Source organism: Neomonachus schauinslandi, chromosome 2, assembly GCF_002201575.2.
Source record: "Neomonachus schauinslandi chromosome 2, ASM220157v2, whole genome shotgun sequence".
NCBI classification, from domain to species: Eukaryota; Metazoa; Chordata; class Mammalia; order Carnivora; family Phocidae; genus Neomonachus; species Neomonachus schauinslandi.
The window spans coordinates 60,022,108-60,041,274 of record NC_058404.1 but is presented as its reverse complement, the minus strand read 5'-3'; the positions used below and the strand labels follow the sequence as shown (position 1 = coordinate 60,041,274).

Genomic DNA, 19,167 nt, shown 5'->3' with positions numbered 1-19,167 from the left:
ATTAATAGAACCTACATGTGCCTTTTTGTTCTTGGGTGCAATGAACTTATTCTTTGGCTTGACAGCTTGAGTCACAACAACTTTTGGAGAGACTGATTCTAATGATTTCCCATAAAATCGTTGAAAAACATGATACTTCTGCACAGACCTAAGACAATGAGGATCTCTAGATTTTTCTGAAAAAGAAAGACTTAAAATGTAAAACTACTATATTTTTTCAACAGCATTCTCATTAATTCTTCATACCATCCCACCCACACATGTACTTTTTAGTTGGAATAGTAATTTAGTAATTTAGATTTACCTTTGTTAAAGAGGGAATCAAGTCAGGCAAATTCTTGTCTATGGAGTAATTCCTTACCTTATTTAAAAGACGGAAGTGACAAAACACTCTTTCACTGCCTACCTCCTAAAGCAAAGAATAACAGATTCTGCATATTACCTCTGTTATTTGCCCTATGAATGAGTTTAAGAAGCTAGAGGCAAAATCAAGAAGATATCCATCTTGGATATCCTGGCTTCTGGCACTGCTTGACAGAAAAATCCTTACTCTAAACCATAACCACAGAGCCAAGAGCTTGGCAGCTGAAAAACACTTTCACTGTGGAAAAATCCAAAGACATAGGAAATCCCAACAATCAAGGTATGATTTACTTCCATACCCAAAGAAAACTACAATTAAGGGGATAATTAAGCTGGTTGATTTTTCTATGTCTGTATCTACATATATCAAATTAAACCATTTTGAGGGATATTAAGGGTTAATCTAAAAGATCCCCTCACATCTTGCAGGATCTTAGTAGCTGTTTATGTAAGCAGGCTGATAAGTATGAGCGAGCTTACTATGCACACTCCTAGATTCTTCTGAAAGTAAGTTTTGTCAACTTGAAGAAGGGTGGAGGTGAGATAGGGGTAGACAAATATGGATGAAGACAAAGGATTAACTAAGGAGAGAAGATCCCTAAATCAATCTCTGTTGATCTACTTTTAGTGGTTTCCTGGGCCTCCTTTTGCAGTTCCAACCATCCTGAGAATGAAGGTATATAAAATACTGGCACTTGTTACACGTAATCAACTGGGTAGTGTGAAAGTAGCTGAAATTACTTGAAAGACTATTGCCTCAGTATTATGAACTTCAAGGAATACACAAATATCTTAAACTACACACCATATTTATTTAAAACAGTTTCATATTTTGTGGTGACAAATGCAGTATTGGTGCACTTACTAGGACATCAGCATTTGTGTTCCTATGACTCAGTAAACAGAGTGGGACTTTTTCATTACCATCTTTACCGACATACATCTAAATATCTTGTAGACTATTATTATTCAAGAAATATAACTTGCGGCTCATGATATGATAATTTTTTATTACAAAATAAAAAGAATGAAATTGATTTTAATTTATTTCACCAGAGTCACATAACTGACCATCAAATTGACACTTCGTCCTGTCATAATCATCACTAAGGGGTCTGTGAGAATGCCAATGCACAAGTTCATCAAATTCCTTTTGTTTAACTAGTGAAGTTACAATAGGATCATCACTATGAGACAAAAAGAAACATATGCATATTTTAAATTTCATGCCTCTAAATAGAACACAGCACAGATTTCATTTTTTTAATATTTTAAAAAATCATAGCCACCTTTCCTCTTTCTGTAATATGATGTGGGTGTTAGAATCCAAAAACAGTTTATTAGGTGCTTAAGAACCCAGAATCTACCCCACATCTCTAACAGTCCCACCAACACCAACAAATATTCATTAATTAAGCCACTAATTAACAAATCCAGCTGGAGTAATTTTACTCTAAGATTAAAACCATGTTGATTTTAACCTAGTTAAGATCAAAGACATTGATAAATTTGTTATTAAACTCATTATTTGTTACAAACACATATTGCATCTAATATACTCCATTTAATTTGTTGCATTTCATAGAATCTTTAATGAGTAAGTCATCCATTCCACCCATTTACTGAGACATTTTTGGTCTTATACCTCTTTAAGAAAGGCAAATCTGTCAAAAGGTCACCAACAAACTTATCAACCACTTCACATGACATTGAAATAAATCTCAAATTAGGAATGTTTTCCTTGGCGGTATCTGTAAACAAGTAAAAAAAAATTAAGACAGTGTCAAATGTGAAACTTTCACATAGAAACATTACACATCATGTTCTAAAACCTTATATTAAAAAACATTTTTCATTGATTTTAATTACATTTATCAATTCCAGACCTTCACATAAAGCTATTGCCCACATTAAAACATTTTGGAACATAGCAGAGTATGAAGAAATAGGCAGCATTTAGGGATGTTGGTAGGTAGGTAGAAAAATAACTGTTTCCTATTTTTAAATGTTTATTTCCTTCATTGTCGCTTATTACAAGGAATTTGAATATGGAACTCTCAGTCAGAGACCTCCTACATAAATACTTTTATGGAAATGAAATGTTAAAAAAGTAGGGGAAAATATATGGATAATAATGAAATAATTTGATATCACCACCGTATTTTCTTACATCCTCTTTGATATTATATGTATGTATATACATATATATATTATATATAACATATAAATCGGCTTCGTCTTTGGAAAAAAATTAAAATTTCCTAAATATCTCATAGTAGTAGGATGATTACCTTGATTAGAGTAAATATTTTTAAAAATGTAATGCATATATTTATTTTTTTAATATTTTTATTTATTTATTTTGAGAGTGTTTTATTCTCTTCCTGATCTTACCTAACCACTCCCTTATTTGATATTCAAACCCCTTATTTGATCTTCCTCAAGAGTCTTTGTCTGGTAGAACTTATCTGGACATAAGAGTATATATATTCTTCCCCATATTCTGAAAAATATACTTATATCGATACATCCCAAATTCACATTAGATTTCCTTCTCACGTTCCTTAGGGGGATATTTTATTCTTCCTGAAATTCATCAAATGGAAATATCTTCCATGATAGTGTGATGATGGATAAATCAGTTTTGTATTTCTTTTCTTAAGATTTTGTTTTTATTTATTTATTTGTCAGAGAGAGAGAGAGAGCACAAGCAGGGGGGGAGCAGCAGGCAGAGGGAGAAGCAGGCTCCCTGCTGAGCAAGGAGCCTGATGTGGGACTCGATCCCAGGACCCTGGGATCATGACCTGAGCTGAAGGCAGACCCTTAACCAACTGAACCACCCAGGAGTCCCAGTTTTTGTATTTCTAAAAATGTTTATATTACTTCTTCATTCTTAAATATTTTAAGAAACATATAATTTCACTATATTGATTTGTATCATTGTTATAGAGGAAGTCTATTATAGACTAATTTTTGTTCCTTTCTAGGTAACTTGTTAGGATACTCATTTTCTATATTCTATAATTATACTATATTGTATCCAGTGCGTGTATTTATCTGTGAGTGTGTATGTTCATATGTTTCATTTATCCCACTTGGGATTCATCATATATCGTAAATGTGCAAATTCTTGTCTTTCCTCAGTCCAGGCAAATACCCAGTCATGACCTCTTCAAATATTGTCTAACCCACATTGGCTCATTCTTTCCTTCTGAATCTGCAAGTGAATAAAAGGCTAGACTTCTTCATTATATCTTGTTTTTTGACATATCTTTTATATTGCTTCAGCTCTTATTTCTTTTGTTTGTTTTTTTAGGGTTTTTTTTGCAGATTTATTGAGATGTAATTGACACATAAGCTTAGGGTGTATAACATGGTTATACACGTCATCTCTACTTTTAAGTATAATTCTTTTGATGAATTTCTAGTTCACACATTCTCTTTAGCAATATCCAATGAGCTTTTTAACCTATCCATTGGCAATATTTTCATTGCAACAACTTTGATTACTTTAAAATATGAATGGTGTTTTATAGAATTTTGTAATTTTGTCACGTTTCAAATTTCATATTTTATTTCTTTGAGCATTTTAAATACACATATAGTATATTCTACTTCTGATAATTACAAAATATGAAGTTGTAGCTCTATAGCTTACAGTTTCTCTTAGATTATTTCCTCTACTGCTTTATAAATTCATATTTGTACTCATATTTGGCAGAATGTGAGTAAAACCTGTATCTTGTAAAACCAGGGTTTATGATATTTTTAATTTTTATTTATTTATTTGTCAGAGAGAAAAAGAGAGAGCACAAGCAGGGGGAGTGGCAGGCAGGGGGAGAAGCAGGCTCCCTGCTGAGCTAGGATCCCAGTGTGGGACTCAATACCAGGACCTGGGGTTCATGACCTGAGCTGAAGGCAGACGCTTAACTGAGTGAGCCACCCAGGCGTTCCCAGGGTTTATGATGTTTTTCCTGTACAAAGAATGTACTAGATTTTTCTGATCACTTTAAGCTAATTTTCTGGCTTAGAGTTGTCTTGACACTACTAAGAATAACTGAAACCCCAGATTCTTGGGAGGATGGGCCTATAATTGGAAATCATCAGAGTAATTCATTTTGTATTAGCCAGAGATCCATCTCTGCCTTTATTTTTGGCTCCTGGAATTGCACTTCTATTGTTTTGAGCTTAGCTATGATAATACAAAAAGATGTTTGGTGTGTCTTAGCAGCATTTCAATTGTTTCCGAAAAGAGATTTTTCCCCTAACCTATACTGCCATATTGATAGAAATTGATAGAAACAGAAGTCACATATATCTGGCTTTTTTTTTTAATTGGCAACAACATTAGCTACAAGCAAAACATATAACTCTTCAAAATTATAGTCATAGCATATTGTCCCAATGATATAGCAAAAGGTAATCTTATTTTTATTTATTATTATTTATTTATTATTATTTATTATTTAAATGCATAGTGCCAGAAAATTATTTAGATATACAGCATTTAATTAGTAGTGTTTTCAAAAAAATTTCCAGAGATGTGAACTGTTATTTCAAATTAATTTAGAGATTTATTACCTTTGATTGGTGATGGATTCTTTTCAAGAAAAGAAAGTTTTGTTGTTCTCAGAGGAAATGGCTTTCCAACAGCAAACTTTCTGACCGACTTTGACACAGTATTCCAGAGATGTTCATAATCTTTCATAATGACATGTCCCAAATTCAAATGTAGGCCTATATAATAGTTAAATGTACTAAATATTAAAAGTCATTCCTATATATACAGAAGCATGCACTTTGACTAAATTCATAGAGTTCTGAAATATTTGTCAGAGTGATATTTTCAGTGAGTTCCAGTCTGCACCTAAATGAATAAATTACAGCTATCATAACAGTATAATATATTATGAATATGTATTTTATAAAGTAAAAAAAGGTTATGACACATATAATTTTACAATCAATAAAACTGAATATAACTTATTTTTCAGAGATAAGAAAATTTGTAGAGAGTTGCTAAATTTATATGTAGCTAACTCGTTCCAATATTTGCAATGTGTAGGAACCAAATTCTAGAGGTCAAAGAAGCTTCAAGAATACTCAATGAGTTATAGCTCTCTTAAAACATGTGTTTTTTTTTCTTTGACTATTAAGAAACAGCAGAAAATTTATTGTAACAAAATAATTCAAAGAAAGAAAAACAAATTATATATAACATATAAATCGGCTTCGTCTTTGGAAAAAAATTAAAATTTCCTAAATATCTCATAGTAGTAGGATGATTACCTTGATTAGAGTAAATATTTTTAAAAATGTAATGCATATATTTATTTTTTTAATATTTTTATTTATTTATTTTGAGAGAGAGAATCTTCAAAAAAAAATTATCTACAAATGCCAAATACCCAAACACATATTTCTTGAGAATACTTGAGTATATTAAGTTAAAAATGTTTTAAAATATAACACTCACTCTGACTCCAACTAAATAAAACTTATATACATGTATAAACAAAGATTGAAAGGAAAATAATTGCTATGTTATATGTTCGACATAGAAAAATGATTTTGAAGTTTTAAAGACTGTATAATGTTTATCTCTGGATGAAAGTACAATTTTAATATACTAAGGTGGTACCTTCAACATTTTCATTTTCATAGTAAAAAGCAATATTCTTCAACAAAAGTTCATCACTTAAGTCCGAAACGTGAATTAAATTCAGATTCCAAAACTCACAAATGTTTATATTACTGAGGATGAAATATTCACACCACTTTTTCTGAAAATTAGACATAAAACCAAGTCATTGACAATTGTTATATTAACAATAAACTATAATACAACTTCAAATGCATCAATAAACCAATGAAAGGCAACTTGGCAAGGCTATTCCAATTCTTATTAATGTAAGTCCTTTCAGGCTGGATAATGATGAATGCTTTATATCGTAAAAGATTAGATCATAAAATAAAACCAAACTGGTCAAAAAATTAATTCAGCATAATTCTTTATTCTGAATCATACAAATCTGTGTTTGACTCAATACAATTTTTTTCTCACACAAATTCACACATGTAGTCCCAATGCTACAGAAATACTTTTGTTTTCAAATGTGCCTCTGTTCTTTACTGAGGTTTTAATGTTTTCCGAGTCTACTTTCAGGTCAAAAGAGGATTTAAGAAATAGCATTTGATTGTTTAGGGGTCTAGAAGATGCTGAATCCTTCAAACTCAAAGATTCCCTTCCACCTACATTGGTGTGCACCTGCTGAGTTTATAACAGTGAGGCTAAGTTCATGCCTAACACAAAACGTCTTCATGCCTAACACAGACAGAATGTCTTCACTTGCCACACTTAGTTCAGAGTTGAGTAGACATGAGTAAACAACCTTAGCGAGTGAGACCTTAGTCATCTTTTCCGTCACTGATAGTGTTTGGGGAATTAAGTTCAGTGGGGGAAAACCGAGGCTTCTCTGCTCCACACTCCCGCGATGATAAAACCAAATGCTTTCCAAATGTGAACAATTTATTTATCTATATTGATGTGGAAATAGAACCCAGAATTATCCAACACAAATATAACATGGGTAAGCTGCATGTTTTATTCTAAACTTCCAGAAGTCACATTTTTTTTAAAAGAAGCAAAATTTTATCTTATTTAACTCAACATATCCAAAGTATTATATCAATACCAAAGTATTATATAATATATATTATATTTCAATGTGTAATCAATATAAAAATTTTAACAGAGCAGTGTACATGTTTTTCATACTAGTTTTTTTTTTTTTAATCTGGTGTTTGTTTTAAGTTTAGAACATATCTCATTTCACACTACTACATTCCACTTCTGGCTATGGGCTACTGCTTTGGACAACATAGCTCTAAACAGATGTTAGGGAGATTGCCCAAGGTTCATGAAAAGTCGTAAATATCAAGGTAGGAACCTCCTACCTACAGTGTAGTTTTAACTACAATAAAATACTAAAGAGCTCTCCACAGAGCCATAGAACAGTGGTTCTCCAACTTCAGCAGGAGCCTCACCTGGAAAGATTGTCAAATAAAACACAGATTGCTAGGCATCATCCCAAGATTGATTCAGTAGCTATGCGATGGAGCCTAAGAATTTGCATTTCTAACAAGCTCCCAGGTGATGCTGATGCTGTTGCTCAAGAGAACCATACTTGGAGAACCACTGCCATGTAAGGTTCTCCCCACCCAATCCTTTCCCATAATACCACTGAGTAAACAAATGGTAATATGTGAATATAGTACACCAAACATTCCTCATTTTATTACCTTCAATTAAGAAGTGGCTCCATATGGTCTCCAAGTGTCACTATTTGAGTAAACATGAAACTCTGCTTTCAAAGTTTGCTTAGTTGTTTTCTCCAGAGACCTCAGAATATGCCTTTTATTGTAAAAATTTCAGAGGCTACCTGAATTTACACTTCCAGCTACTGGCTGCTACCAAAATGAAGCATGGAGGATAGAAAAGACCAGAGGAGTGCTTGACTATGGGTTAATCACGTGTTTCCCCTTATCAGGGGAGCAGAGGATGGTGGGAAGGGCACAGATTTGGAAGCTGGACAGAAATGCAGTTATCTCCCACCTTGATCATTTATTAGTTGTGCTAATGGGCCACTTAGGCTTTCTGAACCCAAGTTTTTCAACTGTAAAATGAAAACATAAGAGGAGTATTGTTACGTCTTTATGAGGTAATATAGGTAAAGCACACACATAAAACTGATGCAAAATAACTAGCACCTATTTCTATCATGTCCGCAATCCATGCCATCCTAATTTAAAAATGATGTTTCCTATCAGTTAAAACCACATTGTCTTGCAAAACCATCTTAGAACATTCCATAATTTAGAAAAACTTTGTAATATCCTTTCACCTAACTACTACTGTCCATAAAAATTGTTTATAAAACTCTTTATAAATGAAAGTTTTCATTTATATGAAACTTACATACAGAGCATTCATCTAAAACTGTAAATCAATACCACATTACATTCATACCATTCAGTAACTGAGTATATGTAATTCAACCTACAGAAAGTTGACAAAAAATCAAATATTATCTGAGAAATAACTTTACAACAAAACTCGTAGCACAATATTGATGTTATAATGCATTATTTCAATATCTGACATGTCATATCAATAGGTTTAATGTATTAGTCTGACATGACTTTTATTGAAATGTCTAAAGTAAATTAGGGGTGCCTAGGTGGCTTAGTCCGTTAAGCATCTGCCTTTGGCTCAGGTCATGATCTCACAGTCCTGGGATCAAGCCTTGTCTCCAGCTACCCTGCTCAGCAGGGAGTCTGTGTCTCCCTCTCCCCTCTCTCATTGTCCCTCTCCCCGCTCATGCATGCACTCTCTCTCTTTCTTTCTCTCTCAAATAAATAAATAAAATCTTCAAAATTAAATAAATAAAGTAAACTAAAAGGAGCTGGAAATATAGTCTTCCTATTCCTTTAATTAACCATAGTCACCTCTTCCTAACAGACTATCAAAATGCCTAGAGGAAAGTTCCCCAATGGGATTTGAGATATAGGAAAATATTTTCTCCCCCAAGCATCAGCAGAACCACATGGTATTTTGTATACCACATCATAAAACCTTTTACACTTCTGTTAGAGCAGTTGTAAATGCTCACAAATATAAACCTAGATACACAATCAATGTATTTTTCTGTTTCTGAACTTTGTTGATCCTATGGACACATTATGCTATTTCAGTAAATATAATGTAAGCACTACAAAGTAAAATCAGTCCAATTCAATTACTTCCTAGTCACACTCAGATCAAGTCTCTTCATGAGTCCCCCATGCCAGGCTTTGACAAGAGTGTTTATACACTTCTGGTAAAAAAAAAAAAAAAGAAAGAAAGAAAGAAAGAAAAAAGAAAAAAGTGTGTATAAAAAGATTTATACATTTTGGTAAAAAACGGTGCCCACCATTCGGTATGGCTGTCTCCATTTATACCTCACTCTTCAGTATTCTACACAGGCAATAAACCCAGGTCCCTTGAATAGAGATTAAATGGTCAGTGGCTGTGGAGTGGCTTCCATATGGTTCCATGGAGCTCATAGTCTACTGAAATACAGTCCTCAGATTTAAAGGGGTCTTTTCCATGTAATTTCCCACTTATCCCCTCATCTGGCTTTTGAGAATTCTGTAAAGACTAGCAGCTTCCCCTTCCCTCTCAATCAACTAGCATGACTCCTTTAGAGCCTACAAGAACTTTCAGACCCTCGTTCAGGAAGTACAGGGACCGTTTCCCACATTTTCATGGATAGACACAACATTGCATTTTCCAGTCCAATTCCCTGGCACATATAGCCACAGGTATCCTACATGAGACTAGCTATCTCCCAGTCTGTGTCCTGAAAACTAAATCACAGGTTCTCTCTATGCACAGATCTCTGAAACTTTAGGGGGATTCTATCATGCCCTTCCCACCCCACTCATGGTGACTTCATTTATTCTCCAATTCTCTCCCCTCCTCAATTCATGGACACTTTATGAAGAAGGTGCAATGTGGACAGAAAAAGGTCATTGTCTTTTTCAATAATATTTGTTATATATAGATCAATATTATTCTTTCAAAGGGCAGGAAATTTGACTTTTTTTTCCCAATCCCTAAAGTAAGGGCACATGCCAGTCCAACCAGAAATTGGGGTTGTAAGGAGGGAGGTCATGCAGAAAAGATCTTATCACAGGAGTTTTTTACCTGATAGAATTTAGGGAGTTCATGAACTAGATCAGAAAATTATATTTTTATTTTTGCTAACTTGTAGCAAAAATGTATATTTTCAATAATAAACCCAGATGATATGTCATATTCCTATGCCATAGCTGGGATTTGGCACCAGTAGAAATAACATATTTTCACATTACATTGCAAGTGCTACAAACATCTAGAGATACTGTTTATACTTATCATACATTGAAAGTATGGTAGTTATTTGATTGTCTAATGTAGTAATGAGGTAATACATATATTACCACATCACAAATGTATGTTTTAATATTTTAATAACTATTTCAATATAACTGATACCCTTGTAATCCTAAGTATCTTATTTTATGCATTTATATTATCCTGAAGAAGGGAGAATTCCCTTCATAGAATTCATCAGACAGCCATAGGGGACCCTAGGGAAAAAAAGGGTAAGAAACCCTAAATGATTCTTCTCAGGTCATTCTGACACACTTCTTTGCTGAGAATGGGAAAGTGAGCAAATAGAGACTTGGATGCAATTTCTGATTCTTCCCCGATAACATTACTTCCCTTGCAATTTTAACAGCTAAAAGCTGCTCATCCTTCCACACACAGTTTTACCTCAGGATTATGAAGTAGAGGTGGTAGCCTCATCAATCACCAACTCATCATTTCCAAACTATTTTTTACACTATTCTATAAAATTCGGCCTTCCATCTGTCTGTACTATTCAAAAGTCCTCCCTATCATGTTCATTTAGCAAATTCCTTGCTCACTTCCCCTCACTTAATGATTTTTTTCACGCCTGGCTCACATTCTTCCTCTGCCTCTGTCTTAACAACACCATGTATAGCTTTAACCTCCAAGCAGACAATTATTGCAACATTTCTTGAATTTCTTATATCCAGTGACTCCCTCACCACTCTATCCATTTCACATTCTCATGGACACACCCATGACCTTGTCATCACCAAAATTTACCCTCCCTCTCTGTCCTGGTTTGCACTTCCCCTAGAAGCAGACCTTGAGACTCAACTTCAAGTAATAGAGTTTATTTGGGAATGATCACAAGAAACACCAGCCAGGGAATGCAGAAGTAAGACAGGAAAGAAAAGAAACCAATAAAGGATACATTATCCAATCCATGACCACTGGGGACAACTGGAACTTAATTCCACTGGGGAATTCTTAATTCCACTGGAGACAGTGTAGAATACATTTCAGTATTTATTTCAACTTACATACAAGGAAGCTGGGGTCTTCATCCACCAATTCCGCATCTATCATTGGTGGAGGGCATGAGAATTAACACCCAGCATTTCAGATCAAGCAAATAAATCCTTCAGGTGGAGAGTTGCAGACATTTATAGTAAGATGGAAAAACAAGTGAATGGGAGACATAGACAAGGAAATAATAAGTGTATGCCACCCTCCCTGATGAATAATTCCTTACTCCCACCTGTTGACCCATCCCTCTAACTTTGTATAATGATCATTCACACCTCTTTATTGATCATATCAGGACCTCAGTTCTGGATAGGACCTATCCAGTAGAGTCCACTTGGTTTACCTCCATGAAACTTTGTTTTCTAGTCTATCATTTTTACCATCTTCTTGCAAGGATACTAAAATCTCTTTTCCTTTTTTCCTTTTTTCTTTTCCATAAAACTATATAGATCCACTAATAGCTTTTCTGTGCCTAAATTATCTTGTCCCTTTTTTTTCATACCATCCAATCAGTTGCTTCCCTTGTGCTTATGGCCATGTTGCTGAGACTACTAGAAAAAGAAAATCATACAATAACACATATTGATGCCACTATAATTGTTTTGTCAAAAACTTCAAATTAGCTTTCAAAAGTGCTGGGCAGGACAGCATTATTGTTTCTCAATATAGTTTACTCCCCTAAGATCCCCAATAAATATTTCCAAAATATTTCATTGTTCTTAAACTCCTGGGCTTGTTTCCTCGCCACAACATTCAGCATGACTTTGTCTCCTACTTGACAAAGAAAATTAAACTAGCACATAGGAACAAAGTTATCTTACAACTTCCATAACAGCCAATGTTGCACTATTCTTTCTTTATTCTTTCCTGTGAGAATGGCAATATCACTCCCTCTATATAAGAACATACTCTAGACCCCAGCCCTCTCACCTTACCTTCCCTGTATTTTCATCCTATCCTCTCTCTTAATTTAAACATGCTCAGTCTTTGCCATTTTAAAAATATTCCTAATTGACCCACTTTCCTATCCCATTTTATCCTGAGTCACTTCCCTTATTCTCAACTCCTTACATATAAACTTCTCCTCACCTTTATTTTCTCTCTTCCACTCACTACTGAATCCACTCTACCATAGACTTTTGCTTCTAGCCTCTCCATTAATATTTTTCTTTTTTAAAAAATATTTTTTAAATATTTCTCTTAATTACAATCAACAGTGAGTCCTATGCCATTAAACCCAAAGTACTATTTTCAGTCCTCAACTTCCTATAGTTCTCCATGGCATTTGGTACTATTAACCCACCTTTTGAAAAGCCCAGTTCCTTTGACCTTCACAATAATCCATTCTCTTAGCTTTACACTCTATTCATCTAAGTAGCTCCTTCTCAGTGTCCTTTGCCAGTGTCTCAATCTATTCCTAACCATTTAATATTGGAGGATCTCAGGTCTCTGTCCTTGGCCCTCTTGTCTTTCCCAAAATAATTTTATCCACTGCCATGGCATCAATTAACATCCATAGGCTAGTGATTCCCAAATCTTGATCCCCAATGCATTCTACTCTGCTAAGCTCCAAACCAGTATTTCAAATTGCTTAATAGATATCTCCATTTGGGTATCTCATTGGCATCTCAAACTCAGTATTTCCAAAACTGAACTTGTGATCTTCCTCTGCAATTACAGTTCATACAATGACATCAACCCTACAAATGCTCCAGCCAGAGACCTAGAGTCAGTTGACTCCTCCCTTTCCCTCATGCCCACACTTAACTTGTTAAATGATTGTTGAAATTGCCTATTGCCATGCATCCTTACTTACCATTTCCTTAGTCCCTAATATAACTAATACATGAACTGAGGTAACAGTCACCTAACTGGTTTCCCTAAATCCAGTTTTGTCTCTACAATGCACTCTCTGCATTGCAAGGCAAAGAAAAAAAAAATTTAATGAAAGTGCCATTCATCTGCCTGAAATCATTCAGTTGGTTCTCATTGTACTTATGATCAAGTTAAATCTACATTCTCTTTACAGGATTTATACGGTCCTATATGATTTGTCTCTTATCCATCTCTTCAGCTTTATCACTTTCCCATATTCTTTCTATTCCAGTTACACAAGTTGTATTCCAGTTCCTTGATCATGTCATTCTCATGGTGACCCCACATGCTGTTTCATCTCCTAGCATCCAGTGTTCATCCTTTCTCCAACTTGCAAATCCTTCAAGATTTACATTACTTCACTTCTCTTCATCTCTTAAAAGAAGCCACCTTTTTCTAACTGAATTGGATCTTTTTATTATCTGACTCTAAAGTATCCTGTAGTTCCTCCTTAATATTAATTTTAAAAATTCAACACCTATCTTCCTGCAAAATGTAGCTCTATGAATGTGGTGGGGTAAATATATTTTCTCACTGTATCCCCAGTGACTCATACAATGCATATACATTAGATAAATATTTGTGGACTAGCTTACTAATTGATTGGTTCTAAAATACTTTCCTTGAACATCTTGACTGCAAGTATCAAGATTTTTAAAATTTTTCCATTTAAATTGATCCACTAATCCCACTTCTGGGCATGAAGTCTAAGTCAATATCCCCAAATTAAAGGAAAAGGCTTCCTTTAAAAAAAAAAAAAAGGAAAAGGCTTACACTCAAAGAACCTGGAAAATAACAGCATTTATAATACAATAATTAAAACCTCTTAATATCCTATAATAGAAGAATGGGTGAGTAAACCATGGTACATCCATTAAAAAATAGTAGCCATTAAAAAATGAGGTTAACCAAGAGTATGAAAGAAAATTTTAAAATACATGAAAAGAAAAATATTTATATATATTCATACACGAATATATATTTATTCCATTGTAATATATGAATTTATTTGAATAGTGTGGGTCGCTTGGTATTTCTTTTGTTTCTGCTATTTTCCTAAAGTCTACAAATTTTCTCTAACTAACATCTATAATGGACAAAAATAACCATTACATTTATATCTTCAATTCTTCTCAAGAGCAGAACACAATGGTCACCAATCTCTTGTAATGAATGACACAAAAACCTGATCTTGACAGAAATTAGAAGGAAAATAGAGAGGCTTTTTTTTAATCCTTAGATTGGGTATATATCATGCTGTTTGTTATTATTACCACAGTTGTTGAAATTAGGAAGAAATTGACTTAAGACATTAAATCTTTAAGGTTCCCAAAGGGCTGACAATATTCCCTTATAAATCTTTTTTTTTTTAAATTAGGCTCCGTGCCCAGAGTGGAGCCCAACATGAGGCTTGAACTCAAAACCTTGAGGTCATGACCTGAGCCGAAACCAAGAGTCAGACGCCTGACCAGTTGAGCTACCCAGGCACACCCTTATAAATCTACTTTTGAAGGTGACTGTGGTTTCTTTATATCAAACAATGGAAACAAAAAAAATAAATAAACTAACAAAGATCATATTTACCATTTCTAAGAAAGTGTGAATGTTCTTAGTCCAGTGGGAAGTGATGAATCTAGTGCAGGCTCTTTGAGAAAGAGGTAAGTGGAGTAGGAAAACCACACTGAGACAATGCAGTTTACATAAATCTTCCATCTCTTGCAGGGCTAAGCAATTACTTTCCCCCTGAGTAAAATAAAGAAGGTAAAATAGAGATCAGCAGGCTATGAAATTGCGTGATACACATGCAGCACCACAAAGGTCAGCAGCCACATTCCGCTTTATTACACTCTTCATTGTATAGGTTTTTGAGGTTTTTTTCTTCGTGCATAAATTTGGCTGCATATAAAATATAGATGTCAGGTAAGGGGGCAGGGAACTGCTAGCTCAATAACAGTTTACATAAAGCATTTTCTAAGTATTTTTAGTTAAGCTTAACTTCACATGAGCTGTCCCAGCAGCTAATGAAGTCATGATCCCACAGGACCTTGCAAGGATGGAGCCATCCTTTAAATGCCCTATTCTGTCCAAGGAATCATATTTTAAAAGTTACACTGAATAGTATCAGAGTGAAGAAACCAGGACACATCTTAAAAAAACTTACCCAATTAGAAAAAGGGTAAAGAAATGGGCATATTTAACATGACGGGACAAGGACCTCTTCACCATCCTCAAATGTTTGCAGGGTTGTCACTGGAACAAAACTAAGACTTATTTTGGAGTGCCTCAAGTAGGGCCAAATTGGGTCTAATGACTAGAAATTCCAAAGAGATACACTTGGTTCGGTATCATTTTGTGATAATAATGTAAAATGGCACACATAGTGACATAAAAGATATTTTACTAAGAATATATTCAAGTAGATATTGGAAAACCAAATATAAAGGATGCTAGGTAAAAGGTAGTAAGTCTTGTTCATTTCGGAGTGTGTACAAAAGTTACAGAAAGCTTCATTTACTTTAATAAAAATTCAGGCAAGAATCCCCAGCAGTCAGATTATATACAAAATGGTATGTGTACACATGTGTGTGTGTGAGTGTGTGTACGTGTGCATATGTACACATATCTATAGGGATGACTATTTAGCTGGACAACAAACGATACTGGCCAACAGATTCTTAATGAACTCTATCAACCATAAAGAAGGTTAACAGCTTTAGTATTTTTCCAGCTAGGATGGCACTAAGACACTACAGCAAGAATGTACAATGGATCGTGGATCACCACATCAAAAACTAATGATGTATCGTATGGTGACTAACATAACATAATAAAATAAAATTTAAAAAATATATATTAAAAAAAAAAAAGAATGTTCGGGGAAAATCGGAGGGGGAGACGAATCATGAGAGACGATGGACTCTGAGAAACAAACTGAGGGTTCAAGAGGGAAGGGGGGTGGGGGGATGGGTTAGCCTGGTGATGGGTATTAAAGAGGGCACGTACTGCATGGAGCACTGGGGTCTTATATGCAAACAATGAATCATGGAACACTACATCAAAACTAATGATGTAATGTATGGTGATTAACATAAGAAAATAAAAAAATTTTAAAAAACTAATGATTTAATGTATGGTGATTAACATAACATAATAAAATTTAAAAAAAAAAAAAGAATGTTCCTCCTAAAGACAGTCTGGTATTATGGAATTTGAACAAGACAGATACAGGTTCAATCCTCATTCCACACTGCTATTTAATTAAGGAATGTTACCTGGACTATCTGAACCTCAGGGATTTGCATATGTGAAATGGGAATAAATACCTCCCTTAAAATGCTGTTGTGAGGATATAAAGACACAAGGCATATAAAGAACCCGCAACATTATAATGTAAGCTCTCACCAAGCGCTAATTTCCTTTCTTATTACCCCTTCTTCTAGATAATTGGACAAATGTGATTAAATGTGTACTAAGGGGAAACGTCTGTTTCCCCTTAGTAAAACACTAAATCATATAACAGCATCATAAATATTTCTGATAAACAAATTCCAGTTTTTCCCTCTTTTGGGAGAAATTTATATAATTAAATTGGGGAAATAAAATACCAAATGGAAGAAAAGGTAGATGAAAATCAGTAAAATTTCAAAACTGGAAAGCAATGATGTTTCACAGTAAAGTTATAACAATCACACCTCTTGGATGTTAGTTTTCTCAATAGAGGTAGTCTTCTTTCTATTTTCTAAAAAGTGATGGTACATTCTCAAAGACAATGAGCATGAAGTAACACAAAGAACACGCCGAATGTCAGATCCTCCTGGCCAGAGTTGCTTAAGCTGAGAAATAGTTTCACATGCCTGTCACAGAAGAAAACTGTAAATGTCATGATATTTAAAAAATATTTTTATTCATAAGTAATCTTACTAGAAGAAATCATACAAAGATATGACTATATAAAATTATAAATATTTCTGTTAAAAATGATAAAGAAAATTTTAAGATGGGAAAATACATATTTTTGTAAAATCATTAAAATTTAACTATGTAAAGAGCTCCTATAAATCAATAATAAAACATCTCAGCCTTTAATAAGACATGAGCAGATAATTCACAAAAGAAGTACAAATATTAACAAAATAGAAAAAATGTTCAACCTCTCTAGTAATAAATGAACAAATAGCATATTTTATTTATAAAATATATATAATATACATATAAATAAAAAATATAAAATATATAATATAAATAAATATAAATTTAAAATACAAATATAAATAAAAAATATATAATAGTAGCATATTATTTACAAATTAACAAATATTAGAATATTCTAATGATAAAAGACAGCACTGTAAATCATGTGATGTGTCATTTCTCTTATGCTTTGCTAATAAGAGTACAGATAGGTACATAATTACTGCAAAGCTATTTAGCAATACATATGATTACCATTAAATATATTGATACTTTGTGACTGGCTATTCAAGTTCTAGGTATCCAGGCTAGGTAAATAACACAAAATGTGTACCAAGATTTATGCACCAAGATGTTCATACAGAATTATTTGCAGAAACCAATTCTCAAATAATTTAGGTGTTTAGCATTAGGGAAATATTATGCATCCAATAAAAATAAAATATGTGAAGAATTTTTAATAACTCAAATACATGTGGTATGCAAGAAACACAAATAAAGTGACTCAGAAGGACTAAAAATAAAGGGATGGATAAAAGTATATGAGGCGGGGCGCCTGGGTGGCTCAGTTGGTTAAGCGACTGCCTTCGGCTCAGGTCATGATCCTGGAGTCCCGGGATCGAGTCCCACATCGGGGTCCCTGCTCGGCAGGGAGTCTGCTTCTCCCTCTGACCCTCCTCCCTCTCATGCTCTCTGTCTCTCATTCTCTCTGTCTCAAATAAATAAATAAAATCTTAAAAAAAAAAGTATATGAGGCAAATGGTGGGGAAAAAAAGGAGGGGAGAGAGGCTAGCAATTTTTACAGCAGTCTAGGGAGAATTCAAGCTCAAATGCATTAAATGTGAAAAAAAAAAGCATTAAGTGTGAAAAAGAAACGCACTCTTTTACTCTAAAAGCCACAATTTATCATGGAGATGTAACCTTTATGAATGATTCATCTCATATGAATAATTATGAATAATTATGCAACATATAATGTCACAACCAAATTTACGATGCAAAAATTACAGGAGATTAAAGGAACTATATTCAGAAACACACTAATAATAACAAAATTTAATATACTACTTTCAGTACAAGAGAAATCAAGTGGACAAAAAACAAGCAAGAAGATAGATGACTTAAACAGCATAATCAATAGTGTAGATCCTATGAATTAAACTCTGGTGATAGAGAATATGTATTCTTCTTAAGTGCCCCAGCACATCCATAAAAATCGGTCATATGTTAAGTCACAAAGAAAACATCAGTAACTTCCATAGTGTAGAAACACTACAAACTGCTCTCTGATCAAAATACACTACAGGTAGAATTTAGTTTTAAAAATAAAAAGGCACAAAGACCCTTCAATCTAAGCTTAAAAACATTTTCTATAAAGCTACTCCTGGTGAAAGGGAAATACAAACAGAATTTATAAAAATGATAATAAAAACACTACATATCATAATTTATGGGATAAATTTAAAGCAGTGGCCAAAGGAAAATTCATTGCATTAAACATATTTAACAATAAAAATGACAGAATAAAAAAATGGATTAAATTCTTAGCTCCAAAAAGAAAATCTAAAAAGGAACAACAAACTGAACTAAAGGAAAGCAAATGGAGGTGAAAAATAAAGATAAAAGTATGCAAAAATTAAGAGAAAATTGGTAGATAGATCTAATTAATAAATCAAAATTCTAGGGACTTTTGAAAAACTTTAAAAAACAGACAAGCCGGGCGCCTGGGTGGCTCAGTTGGTTAAGCGACTGCCTTCGGCTCAGGTCATGAT

General features: G+C 33.7%; 1 protein-coding gene across 1 annotated transcript in view; it reads right to left on the bottom strand.

Moving 5' to 3' along the window:
- The window catches only part of LOC110588510 (probable ATP-dependent RNA helicase DDX60), a 103,687-nt gene that overhangs the window by 74,738 nt on the left and 9,782 nt on the right, over nt 1-19,167 (bottom strand). Inside the window, 7 exon segments of the mRNA XM_021698854.1 lie at nt 16-176; nt 1,435-1,550; nt 2,009-2,114; nt 4,945-5,100; nt 6,005-6,146; nt 14,789-14,947; nt 16,897-17,058. Coding sequence (XP_021554529.1) covers nt 16-176; nt 1,435-1,550; nt 2,009-2,114; nt 4,945-5,100; nt 6,005-6,146; nt 14,789-14,947; nt 16,897-17,058 — 1,002 coding nt within the window.